The following is a 13,945-nucleotide window of genomic DNA, read 5'->3' on the forward strand; positions in this document are numbered from 1 at the left end:
GCTATTAAACTTTTGATGCACTAGGCAATAAATTCATATGAAAATTCGCTTTCCACAGTGGAGTATTAACTATACATAGGAATTCTTTCAGAATGCTTCGGAGAAGGGAATTTCCCAAATACCTTTCTGCAACCCTACAGCTGCCACCGTTGTCCCCCCATCAGCATGAGGGACCACTGAAGTCTTGAGGATATTTTCAGACTTCTGCGTAGTAAGTGACTCCCCACTTTTTCAAATGCAATTTATGTCTTGTTTATGTCCTGACACCTATTAGTTGTCAGTGTGAGGCCACTTTTATGCCTATTCCTTGCACGCTCACTAATGCTTAACTTATGCATTAAGTGAAGACAGAGAAGAGTGACCAGATTGGCAGCTTCTACCTGGCTGAGAAAAATTAAACAAGAATTTAAAGGGAAGAGGAATTAAAAATTAAATCTTATGTTAATCAAACAGTATATAGTCCACAGTCCTGAGGCCATGCTGCATGCTGCAGACTGCTAACGGTGCTCGCTTATGAGACCTTTTCTGAGCATAGTACCTTTTATCACCATTTAACCCAGAATAAAAAGTCTCCAAAATGTAATTCATTCAAGCATTTTACAGTACACAGTTGTTCTTTTTTGGTGTGGTTAGAGAAGAAAACAGAACAATGGAAAATATGATCCATACCTGGTAAATAATAAGCTTTTTTATTTTATGTTTACATCTGGAGATAACTTGTTTAGACAGTGTAGGTTCTGTCAGGTAGTTCAGTGCAGAAGATGGAATAATAATGAGGTGAACTCAACTGCATTTAAGCGGCAAGCAAAGAGTCACAAAAACTTAACTGTATTCATTTTTAATTTAGTATTATAAACTTTTCATTGATCTGTTACTATCTATACAGACATTATAATAAATTGCTATTTTATAGGTTGTTTTTAGTGCACAGTACGTGAAATTACAAGAAGGAAAAAATTATTCATGTACTGAGGAGAAAAATTTCATGTGAATTTAGTGTTCTTTTGACTGTATTTCTCTTCCATTTTATATCAGCATGAGATGTTTTTAATGTCACTGTTGAGATACTAATAGCTTTGTAAACATAATATCAAAAAGTTTGGCTGCCTTCTATGTCTTTTGCAGATCATTATGTGGAGTTTTAAAGGGTATAACAATAACCTAAGCAGGTATTTTAATGTTGCAAGCTGTCTCATATGCTGCTAATAAAACATTTTTATTTAGTTTAAGGATTAATTTATCTTTTTGGGAATTTGTGCTAGAAGGCCTGCATTCAAGAAAAGTTATCATATTAATAATGACATGGTATCAGTAATGCCATTTGGAAATACGTATATAGCCATGCTAAGGTCTTAGATTGTGTACAAAAAATAAAAACCTTGCAAAGTTCCTAACTAAGAATTACATCTGTGTTCCCTCCACTGAGCTAGAAATTAACATTAAAGTTTTGTGTCTTATAATGTGAAAAAGATGGAAATGAAGCATAAAGTGATTTGTAAGTGAAGGAAGAGGGGGAATTCTGACTTAGTTTAAATTTAATGTGAGAAAGTTTGAATACTACTGGTTGAATACATTTCCATTTCCAGCAAGTTATTAACTCATTAAGGGACTAGTCAGTATAAAATTGTAAGTCTTGTACTTCTCTTTAAAGAGTATCATTCAGAGCAAAACCTTTGTAATATATGACATATTGTGTTATGCTGTTAACTGGGGGATTTTATTTTTGTAAAGGCTAGTCAAGGCTTCTGCTACACAGAGGGACCATTAGTTGGAGGAGCTGTAGTAAATCACACAGTACTTACTTATTTCCTCTTTTCCAACTTCCATTGTTCTCTTTGCTAAAACATAATGGAATCTTAACTTGAATGTGCATGGATTAACCCTTTTTGTATGGCATTACATAAAAAAGTACCTGATAGAAGCTAAGTAGCAAGCAGTTCTCGTAGTAAGTATATCATGTTCCACATGGAAATTCAAAGCAACAGTAAGATTTATGGTTTTAAGTAAATGTCTCGGGACTCTTAGGATTATCTTTCCTTACAAAGTGTAGATGGAGTTTCTTCCTCTCACCTGGCACTTGCATACGGGACAGTCTTTACAGACGTCTACAGAAAGTTCAGTCTCACAGGAAGAGAAAATATATAGCAGTATATACCAATATTACTCCTATGCTTACTGTTTGCTCTAATCCTATAATATCAATTGGCAAACACAACCAAGACTGTCGCAACTTCAACAGAACATGAATGTCTCTCTAGGGGAGGTTATAGACTGGCCCTGATTTGTTACTTAGAAGCCTTCCCTGGATTCCACTAAACTTCATTTGTCTATGTAAAAATAATTATTTTGTCTTTTGCTGTACCATTTGCAAATAGTAAGAGACAAACACGATATCGTACTTACAGTCCAGTAACATCAGATTAGGTCTTTTTATATGAAAAGATTTTTTGTAATGCTGTTGTGTTTTGGGATGAAAGTTTCAGAGAGTCTTTAGAGTGTCAAATTAGCACAAATTTGCAGGTATTACACTTCATCGGTGTAAGTCACCTTATCAGTCCCTAAAATGAGTCCAGAATGTATTGTATTCAATGTGGGATTGTAAAAAGTCTTGGCAAGAAATGCCTTATTACTTTATGCCTCAATGAAGGTGAGGTTTTAGTAAGATACCTGCAAAGACCACCAGTACTTAAGAAGCAACATACCATGTAAGAGAGAGAGAGTAATAAAGAATAATGTCACAAGGCCTATTCTGAAATTAAGACATATTGAACATTCCAGGAACACTAATTCAACCAAATCCCCAGATTTCTTTTTTTTTTATAATGGGAATGTCTTTCAGAGACATTTGCTTAGGTTTTGGTCGCAGTCCTAAAGCACACATTTCAAACACTGATTTAGCCATCATCTGTCTTCTGTCTTTTTTTTCTTCACTTCTCTTGTTTCATGGCACAAAAGTAATTTTTCGCAACACATGAATCAGCCCAAACTTTAGGCTTCTGTGATGGAGAAAAAAATTTTCATTAGCAACACATGAATGCAAAAATCTCGTCTTTCAGGAGGTATCTTCCAGGGCAGGATGTGACTGGGAATCAGTCTATTCCTTTCCACGCCTGCACTCCTGCTCTCTAGGACATATTCTAGGACAGCCTAGCCAGAATCTGCAAACACTAAAGGACATGAAAATTGAAATGGCAGCAAGTTTTCTGCCCCCCCCCAAACTATTAAGGAAAAAATCTAATATTTGGGAAATACTGAAAGACAGTGATCACCTTAGAGATAAGGCTTTTGATAAGGAAGAAGTCTATGTATGTAATTCACATGTGGTGAGTCATATGTAAATGTTTCACATACAATTGGGTTTTTATTAATTTGAAATACATCTAAATGCACTGTCCTGCATTCTGAGCTGATGTATGATGCAGAGTTAGGAGGCACCTGGTAGCTAACCTGAATTAATCACTCTATGAAACCCACTTAGAAATCCTTTGCTTATTCTCACCTATAGTTAGCTTGTCATCATACACCACACAGTCACTAATTTAGTAGACACAATTAGATACATTTTCTAGTGTATTATTGAAACTGTAGCTGTGATGACTGCCTTTATTATTATTTATGTTATTATCCAGAATTTTGAAGGGATTCCTCCTAAAATAACTTTGGCCTAATAATGACTTCTTAATTTTTCAGATGAATAAGACTTGAAAAAATATATTCTGTGTTCTTTTCTTACCTCCAAGGCTCTGAAGTTTCTAACCTTTAGGAAAACTCAGCAGATACATTGTAATTCTAATTTTTTGTCCTTTATATAGGTATCATGGACTGTGATTATCTTTTTAAAAGGAGAAAATCTGAGGATCTTAGCAGTTTCTAGCATATTTTATTTGTGTAACATGAAAAATAATTCAGTAGCAATGAGCCATCATCATGTTTCCATGTCCTGTATGAGGCCAGTTTAACATCCTGTGCACTTCTCACCATCTTAGATCCCGCAATCCAGGAGTCATTGGCAGAGATACTCTACCACTCAGAGTTGCAGTGGAGTCACTGATTTTTAATAACTTGCCTTTCATTCCTGTTCCCCAGGAGGGCAGTGAATGGGGAATGGCTTGGAGGAATATGTGTGCTTTGGGCTGGCAGTTTTCTGGGGTCATTGCAGTCAATAGTATTATGAAAATCCTGTCATCAGTTTCTCTTATTGGTATTTGGGGTGCAAAGCTCCACAAAAGTGGACTTGCAACTGAAAATTAGAGTGAGAGCTGGAGAAGTCTCACTTTTCTGAGTGAAGGGATGATCCAGTCAAGTATACTTGTGTTTAAAAGGAACTTTCACTGTAAAGTTTTCTGGTTATCTTCAGTTCAAAGCTATGATCTTTATAATGCCCAGCGAGGCAGCATAAGATCTCACCATCTCTAATGGCGACAGGTGGTAAGGAAACGTACAGGTCAAATCTCTCTCCAGTGGCTCCCATCTAAGTGCCACACTTTTATATAAGCTTCATCTCCTTCCAAAGAGTCTGTAAGTAACAAAAGTCTCAGCCTTAGTTCCAGACTTGTTCCAAAGTTAGTCTTACCTAAATAAATAGTTTAAGACTTGGCAATCTTCAGTTAACCCTGCACTTGCTAATGGGATAAAATAAAACAGATACAAAAACACAGATAAAAATTTAAGGGGGCTGAGGAGAAGGAAGGGGAGATTAAAAACATCCCATAGCACAATGAAGCCATAATGAATGTGGCTTATCTGGGAAACAATAAATTTATATTGCTGTTTACTGTATCCATCTTCATTAACCGTCATTACAGAAAGAAGTTTTAACCATCATATCACATTAAGAATGTCCTATCCTTATTTTAGAAGTGTTTTGAAGATACATTCTTCCATTTCTTCTTAAAACAAGGCAATTTATTATATTCCAACATCTTAATATGACAAAGGCCTGCCTTGCATCCACTGGTGTTTGCCGCTGGTTGTGTTAAAATTGTAGGGATTCGACGTCACTCATTTGCATGTGGTTACTTTCAGCTTCACTGTTACCTGCTGAACTGAAAACTCCCATGCACTCCTTCCCTCATTTGCTGCAATAGTCTGTCTTTGGAACTCTAAAGGTAGTCCTTAAAATGATACTAGGTTTTGGATTTAGAAAGCAATGAATCCTTTTTCGTAGCACATTTTTTGTATCTTTCCTTTAATTCTATTTCTTCGGCATGGTCAATATTTAAACTACTGCAAGAACTAAATAAGAAGAGACTATAAAAATTAGGCTACAAATATTCTACTAAGTGAAGGGTTTTCTGCCTTTTCATCACGTTTATTTGAATATGCGGTTCTTTCAATAATGCATCTATTTTTCCTTCTATTTCTAGGCGTTGCTTAGCACCTACAATATTCTGAATACTAAACAAGTACAGTAATGTATAACTCTGAAAATGTTGAAAAGGTGAACTGAAGTCAAATATAGATGTATTCCACAGCATCATAAAGTAGCAAGTAGTTTCTGATTGCTGGAATTTAACTGCTAAGTGATCTGTGTAATTTAGGCCCAGCAGTGCATTGGCTTTTTTCTCTTGCCCCATGTGGAGCAATATTTAGTTCACTGCCACTGAACAGACAGAATTCACACAAATGGATGGTGATGTCAGATCAGGGTGCTGATTTGCTTCATTATTTTAACAGTGGTTAGTTTTCCCTTCAGATTTCCCTTTGCCATGACCTACGGAAGAGTCTCTGAGACCAAAAGCTTATTTGGTTTTTCCTTCTGTATCAGCTGGTTAAATGAAAGATGTTAAGTCTTCTTGCAAATCTTGCTTCCCATTTCTTAGACCATCATGGATCAACAGAATGTTAATACTATATCTGTGTTTTTTATTTTAGGTAATTTCTACTTTCAAGTTCATTAATATTTCAGCTTTTGCTCCCTATGTAAGAAAGGTTATTTTTTTTGTTGTTGCTTTCTTCTTCCTTTTTTGAGTCATTGGTCTGTGATCAGGGAATGAAAATAGTGGTGGTGTTCTTCCAATTAATTCCTTTCCGTGTCTGCTGCTTTTGAGACATGGTCTCTGTCCTTGGGTTGTGAGAGGCTTACAGCAATAGTAGAGTGAGGTTTGGTGGGCTTATTTTTCTCTCTTCTGGGAACTTCATATGCTTTTTTTTTCTGTTCAGAAGGTCACCTTTAATGTCTCTACACTATTCATGGAAAAAGATTTTTTGATAAAGTTGGTGTGACCTCTGCACTTTTACGTGGGTCCTATTGGTTTGAAGAGGTGTATTGTGCTATAGGTACTCATAGAGTAGAATAGAATCATAGAATGGTTTGGGTTGAAAGGGACCTTAAAGATCATCTAGTTCCAACCCCCCTGCCATGGACAGGGATACCTTCCACTAGACCAGGTTGCTCAAAGCCCCATCCAACCTGGCCTTGAACACTTCCAGGGATGGGGCATCCACAACTTCTCTGGGCAACCTGTTCCTGTGCCTCACCACCCTCACAGTGAATAACTTCTTACATCTAATCTAAATCTACCTTCTTCCATTTCAAAGCCATTACCCCTTGTCCTATCACTACATGCCTTTGTAAAAAGCTCCTCCCCAGTTTTCTTGTTGGGCCCCTTCAGGTACTAGAAGGCTGCTATAAGGTCTCCCTGGAGCCTTCTGTTCTTCAGGCTGAACAACCCCAACTCTCACAGCCTGTGTTCACAGGAGAGGTGCTTCTGCCCTCTGATCATCTTGGTGGCCCTCCTCTGGACTTGCTCCAACAGGTCCATGTCCTTCTTATGTTGGGGGCCCCAGACCTGAACGCAGTACTCCAGGTGGGGTCTCACAAGAGCAGAGTAGAGGAGGAGAGTCACCTCCTTCGACCTGCTGGTCACACTTCTTTTGATGCAGCCCAGGGTATGGTTGGCTTTCTGGACTGCAGGCGCATTGTTGGGTCATGTTGAGCTTCTCGTCAACCAACACCCCCAAGTCCTTCTCCGCAGGGCTGCTCTCAATCCACTCATTGCCCAGCCTGTATTTGTGCTTGGGATTACCCCGACCCATGGGCAGGACCTTGTACTTGGCCTTGTTGAACTTCATGAAGTTTGCATGGGCCCCCCTCTCAAGCCTGTCAAGGTCCCTCTGGATGCCATCCCTTCCCTCCAGTGTGTCAACCGCACCACATGGCTTGCTGAGGGTGCACTCCATGCCACTGTCCATGTTGCCGACAAAGATGTTAAACATCTGGAGAGCTTTTTTATTATTTCATTCATTCTGCAGATTAATGAGACAAAAATGTTCCCCTTATTTTCCCATCTGATATTGAAATGCAGGACAGTTAAGAAAAAGCCTAACTGGAAAGCCAACATTTTGATTCTCTTTGATCATTCCTAGGAGTTTAAAATCCCTTTTCTTGAGCTTTTACCTTGTGTGAGTCTCTTATTGAGTGACATCAGGCAGTCTGTTATCTGCTTAATCTAAATAGGCAGCACTTAGGCAAACTGTTACTGTTTCCACTCTGTAGGCCCCCGGGGATTCATGGGCAAAGAAGCAGCTCTCCAGATAATAGGAAAAGTTTGAACTGGATCTTAGGTAGTGGAGTGTAAAGAATTGCTTTTTGAGTTTGGCAGGCAATAAAAAACCCCCAAACACCTAAAAAAACCCCAACTGGTGGTTAGCACGAAATGAAATTATTTCAAATTCCTTTTCAAGACAAAACACCACAAGAAATTAGCTTTTTTACATTCAAATCCAAAGCTTCTAATTCAAACTGTTCTCTGCTCTAGTGTTTCTTTAAATAAAATATTTCAAAATAAAGTGTATTGCACTTCAGAAAATATAATATGACTTCTCTAGTGGGCTACATATTTGCTAGATGGAGAACACTTCTTTCAGTATTGATGTTACTATCAAAATATGTTGTTAAGAAGATATCAAACAGAAATCTGTCAGAACAAGAGGATTTTGGAGTTACTCATCTTTTCCCTCTTCATGATTTAGCTCAGTCTCCCGAAGTGACATTCTAGTTAGCCCACAGCTGGCAGCACCAAAGGATATTTGGTTATTCACTCAGGATGTGCTAATTCAGCCTTGTGACATTCAACTTGAGAACTCAGAAAAAAATATGAAAGCAAAAGGTTTGAATGAAAAAAAGTTTTAATTTCATCGGCTATGAATTTATTCTTGCAAGTTGGCCAAAACGTATTCTCTGTAAAGAATCAGTCCTTAATACTGGGTTTCATCATGTCAGGATCTTCTCAGCTCCCTTTGCTCTACTGCAAGGAGATACTTCATAATCTACAATATATACACTTGCAGTATTTCCCTTTGGAATGTGGATCACAGGCATTAATTTGGATCAACAGATAAGACAAGACAATATCTCTAGAATCATTAATAATAGATATTCTCAAAAGAAATGTTTCCTGAGGCATAAAACAAATACATGAAGAAAATGAAAGTGGCATTGACATAAAAAATTGTATCTTAGGTTTGTGTTACAAGAGTAACCTAAGGCAAAACCTAAACATTTACAGAAATAGTTTGAATTCTACCTCTTTTCTCAGAGAAGAAAGCTGCAGACCTAGCCCACCTATGAAATGTAGTCTGGTATAAAGCATTAATCACCCTAATTCTGGGAACTGCTTGGTGATATTCTTGTCCAGGTCTCTTCACAATTAAGATATGATCACAAACTTTTTTTTTTTCTTGTACTGTCTTCTCAATTTTCTTGCAAAGGTTTTCCTCCTTGAAACACAAGCCAAATTCAATTCAAATGTAGTCAGAAACAACATTACAAAACTGATGATTTGGGAATCCATGTCTGTTACTGCTTGGTGACTTCCATAACAAATATACTAGTGTACAGATCAAAGGATGTTGTTTGCTTTGTCTAGCTGCTATCTTTGAAAAGTTATCCTGACATCTGCTAATTAAGCTTTCCTGTGCCTGTAACCTACATTATCATCATCAGTAGCGATGTTCAATATTCCAAAGTTTGTTCTTGTTTTTGATAAAGAGATGCAAGAAAGCTAAGATACAACATGTTCACCTGCCCTTTTAAAATGAAAACTTTTATTAAGTGAATTCCAGGAACTTGCTATTGCTATGGTCATATGGACGTATAATTGCCCAAAGTGCAAATTTTACATCTTTTTTTGAGGTATGTGGTTCTTGACATCATTGGAGAGAGAACAGTAGATAAGATGAGGCTCTGTTTTGTCAGCCCTTCCTTTGTTTATAAGCTAACCACATACCCTCCAGCCTGCAAAAAGAACTGGAAAGGAACCTATATTTTTTAAAGATCAATTGATTTAAACCATGCATCTAAATGTGTACAGCAGTCAAGATCAAGCAAGAGTGGTTGGAAGAGGTTGTGGATTTGCAGGGGCATTTTGTCTGATTTAAGCAGCCCTTGCCATCCCTCTTATTCTCTCTTCTGCACCATGCCCTCACTGTGACTGTAGCACAGCATCAAGCTGTGAACTGAATCAGGGAACTGATGCAAACTTTAAAAAGAAACAAACTGAGAAGGATAGTAGATGGTGAGAAAAAATAAAAGACAGGACAAGGGCTGCTTAAGCAAGTAAAACTGCCAGAAGAGATGCTCATTAAAAAATGGTTTGACTGATTGACAGTTGATTAGAGGTTTCCAAGGTTGTGAGTTTTTACATATATACCTATTTCCCTTTGTAGTTCTAGCTGTGACTGAGCAAATCACTTCTGAGCTCCTCATTTGCCTAGGTTATTAATTTTATTATTAATTTCTCTTCGATTATTAAATTCTTTAATATTATACAGTGTTCTTAGTTGGAGAAGTTTTAGAGCGACGGCCATGTTTTGGATTTTGTGTTAATGAATGAAATTATTAAGCTATTTAAATGGATCTTTTAAAATGTTATGGGCAACAAGCTGTATGAAAAAAGGAGACCTTTAATGTCAACATAATGTTTTAAAGTTGAAATCTAATAACTGCTTTGTTTGAATATTAATACTGCAGCGTCCTTGCTCTGACAAATCTCTGCTGGCTGATTACTGTTTCTCTAAGGAGAGAGTGTGTTATTAAAAATTCAATTTAAAGAAAAAAAGCACAAACAGATTTTTGTCTTTTAGAAATGCATTACATAAGAAAGAACGGGTGGAGGGGGAAGTACTGAGAAATAATGCAAGAGAATGAAGGAAAACCACTAAACAGAAATGAGACCAGAGGAGAGTGGGATAATAAAGAGGGTATAAACAGCACTAAAATATCTGTAAAGGAATCTTTTGCAATTAAAAGTGCATGTAATAATTGCAAATACAAACTAAAAATTTCAAATATTTTATAGATGCTGAGATAAATGCTTCTGAATTCTCTTTCTGTTCATCTCAAATGTAATCAGCAGTCTGTCTTGACATTTCAGGACAGACATGGCCAACCTATTGATGCTGCAAAGAGGTAGAAAATTATTTTCTTGAGGGAAATTCAAACTTCTTTCTGTGTAGGCTGATGTTTTTATGTGGTTCATTCATGACACTGCAGAACTCAGTGTGGATCTCTGGTAGGTATCACCCAAAAAAGAACAATTTTTGTTGCAAGGTGTGCTGTGGAAAGATCAATACAAGTCTTTCTTGAAAGCCCTTCATTACTAATAGGTCATCTAAAATCTCTGTAATTTCTAGTTCTGAGGTAATATTTTTCTTTCCTATTCTATATTAGGAAAATGATGAACAAAATGTGAATTCTATCCTGATTTATCATGGATAAACCTTTCATAAGATCATTATTCAGCCTGCTTTTTTTCTAAGACACAGGATCTGGAAAGACTGTCTAAGAATCACCTCTGGTGAGAACTGAGAAAGAGGAAGTAGTTCTGTATATGTGAGGCCTTTTGGGCTAAAATAGGTAGCAATCCTTTTGTTTTACCAGCAAAGACTATAGTGGTCATGAGATTTTCCACAAACTTTCTCTGATTCTGAAGTCAACAGTTAAATGTCATCTTTGGAAAGAATGGAAACTCATACTGAGTCTACATCTAAAGCCAGATTTAGATCGAAAATTACATTAGGGACAAGAAATAAGTATCAGTCTTCATTGACAGCGTCATCTTCCCTGTTTCTGTTTACAAAGATACGTTGGTGTAGCTTGGTCATGAACTCTCTGTGATTGTCACATTTGACCCTAAATTGCTACATGAAGAATGTGTATCAGCATTGTCAGTGCAAATGCCTATTAAGTATTGAATATTCTTAGCACTTGATTTAGTAGTGCTTCCTCTGGAGTTTTTCCTTTGTGCCAATAAACCAGACGTATTTAGAGCTGTTGGCTTTCATCCACCATTTCCTTGTTAAATGTTTAGAATTTGTAAGTGTTGTGACCCTTTTGCCAATGCAAGTAATCCTAATTCCAGCAATTTACACTTGTCACTTTGCTTTAAACTCCATTACTGCACACTGAAATTCTACACAAAACGTCTTGGAGACCATTTAATAAATAACAAATTGGTGATAGAGGGATTTTGTCCCTTATGTCACAATTAATTATTTATTGGGATTTTGGTTTTGTGTTGCAGAACTGTGACCTGGCCCAGCAGAGTATCGTTCATATTGTTCAGAGTCCACAGAAGAACAGTGAGAACAAGGATCAGACAGAAGATAACTGTGCTGGAGGTATTCCAAAAGCCTTGGAAAGAGAACCTGAAAGTCTAACTCGCATAGATCTCAGCACCAGCATCCTCCCATCACTCTCTGCAGGGTTGGCTGTTATTCTGGATACTGCAAAAAGCATTTCTCTTCCCTCTGAAAAATCAGGTAAATAACTGACTTGGTACATTTCAATACACAGACCTGAACATTTGTTTGTTTCTTTCTTAGGGTGAGCAGTTCTATACCACAGGAAAAAAAACCCAACATATGGTTTCTTTCAGTTATTAAACAAAAAATACAACTATATTAAGAAGTGATAAGCATCTGATGTGTCTTCTAGCAGAATAATTTTGCTTTGTGAATAAATGGAGTGATTTTTTGTGTTGTTCCCATCTCTAACTTGTATTATGATAATATTTTTACAAATAGTTATAAGCTGGTAAAAACCCCAGAGGTCTATGAGAAGGCAAAAAATAGTGTGTAAAATTTCCATTACAGAACTTTCCTTAACTAGAATGTTGGGCAGCTTATGCATTGCAAATGCGTTTAACTCCCAATCTGTTGTAATGTTTTCATACCCATACATTTTGTAAAAAAATATTTCTATACAATAGACTTCTTATTTATAAAAATATATCTGGCAGAAAATATGATGATGATTCATACTACCTATTTTACTAGTTCTTCATCCACCAAATTATTACGGAGAATATCTTCTCTTCATCAAGAAAAATCAGCTGAGGCACAAGTTACTGCAGATGGGTTGTGCTGTTATATTTAAATTGTTCATGAGAGAGAGAATCAAGTCAGAAGGAAATACAAGAATCTTTTAGCTGTTAAATTAATCTTCTCAGAGTAACCCCTTCCTCACACAGTCTAGCTAACTCTTACTGACAGCTGTGTTTGTCCCCAGTGAAGAGACATTATTCTGTGCAGTACCAGATTCTGTCGTGATTTGTTGTAATAGTCCATCAGAGATGTCTTTTTAGAAAGAACAGGACATAAATACCCTTTATATACAATACAGAAGATAATACTAAACATATAGGTCCACAGTACAGAAGAGAATATGTGGATATGACAGAGATACCTCTGTGACTAACCTGACCCCAGAAATCATCATGCTCAAGAAAATGGCTACTAAAACTGTTAAAATAACTTCTAGAGAATTTCTTAAATAACTCATGCAGAAAATACACAATTCATGGGAGGGTCACAGAATTATTCCACAACGGGCTTGATCAACCTCTCACTGCCAACTAATGATGAATGAATGCAGTTTAGGAACAAATTAGTACACAGCTTAGTGATCCACATCTCCCAGTCTGAATGAATAATGAGATAAGAGGGGTGCATGCCGATTTAAATCTGGTAAACTAGGGACAGGATTTCAGGCTGGGCTTACTGTCAAAAGCAAGGCAATGGTGTGAGGTTTTTAATGCTACTCCTTATTTATTTTTTTCACTACTTTGCATGATAGGTACAGGGCTTTAATATTTGTGCTTGACTTTATAGAATAGTTTATACATGTGTAAAGCCTTTTTACATTTGTCATGTGGTATGTTTTTCCACAGATCACAAACTCTGTGAAGCCAAGTGCAAACTGATAGATGTCTTCTATTGCAGCAAATATTTTCATGGCAGAATGACAGCTGAGGAAAAAATGTGTTGAGAATGTATGTGGACTAGTTTTATCTGTGATTAAGTTAAACAGATTTTTTTATCATAAGAAAAAAAAAGAAGAGCCACTCTAATGACTGACAGTTCTGCCTGGAAGGATGTTAGTAACAAATACTTTTTAAAGGCCTGTTATCTTCTTGGCTTGCTTTCACTCTCACTATGAAAACTTGTCCTTGTGCCTGTTCAGCCCCACCACTTTAGTTCAATATGGGGGATTTTGATGGTTTTGTTATTAGGGTTTGGGGTTAATTTGTAGTCACATAATTCATTGTGTTAAGGAGTAGTCTGGCTTAAAAATAATCCAGCAAGGGGAAAAAAAAAAAAAGATTAATCCAGACATCAGTTTTCCAATCGAATGTACTGTGTAGTGAGGATTTTCTTTGGCACAGCTGGGATGAGTAATAGTAGTGGGAATGAGTGGCTAAAGGCTGCATATGCCACCACTGCCGCTTGAAATTATACTTACCAAGCTATTGTCTTGGAAGGTGGATGGTTGTTGTGGTGATCAGTCTACAGTAGAAACCTATACAGTTGAACCAAGTATAATCATTTTTTCGGTGTGAGCCACACACAATGAGTAGAGGACAAATTGAAACTTAGAACTTAGAGGCAGAGGATTCATTAATTCATTATTGTTTAGTCTAACGTGCTACACAGCTATTCTGTA

At 36.9% G+C, this 13,945-nt stretch overlaps 1 protein-coding gene across 1 annotated transcript in view; it reads left to right on the top strand.

The window, feature by feature from the left end:
- PARK2 (parkin RBR E3 ubiquitin protein ligase) overlaps positions 1-13,945 on the top strand; it is a 626,120-nt gene that overhangs the window by 99,843 nt on the left and 512,332 nt on the right. Inside the window, exon 3 of the mRNA XM_010584524.1 lies at positions 11,526-11,763. Coding sequence (XP_010582826.1) covers positions 11,526-11,763 — 238 coding nt within the window. The remainder of the gene's footprint in view (positions 1-11,525; positions 11,764-13,945) is intronic.

Source organism: Haliaeetus leucocephalus, unplaced genomic scaffold, assembly GCF_000737465.1.
Source record: "Haliaeetus leucocephalus isolate CR32 unplaced genomic scaffold, Haliaeetus_leucocephalus-4.0 Scaffold992, whole genome shotgun sequence".
Taxonomy (NCBI): domain Eukaryota; kingdom Metazoa; phylum Chordata; class Aves; order Accipitriformes; family Accipitridae; genus Haliaeetus; species Haliaeetus leucocephalus.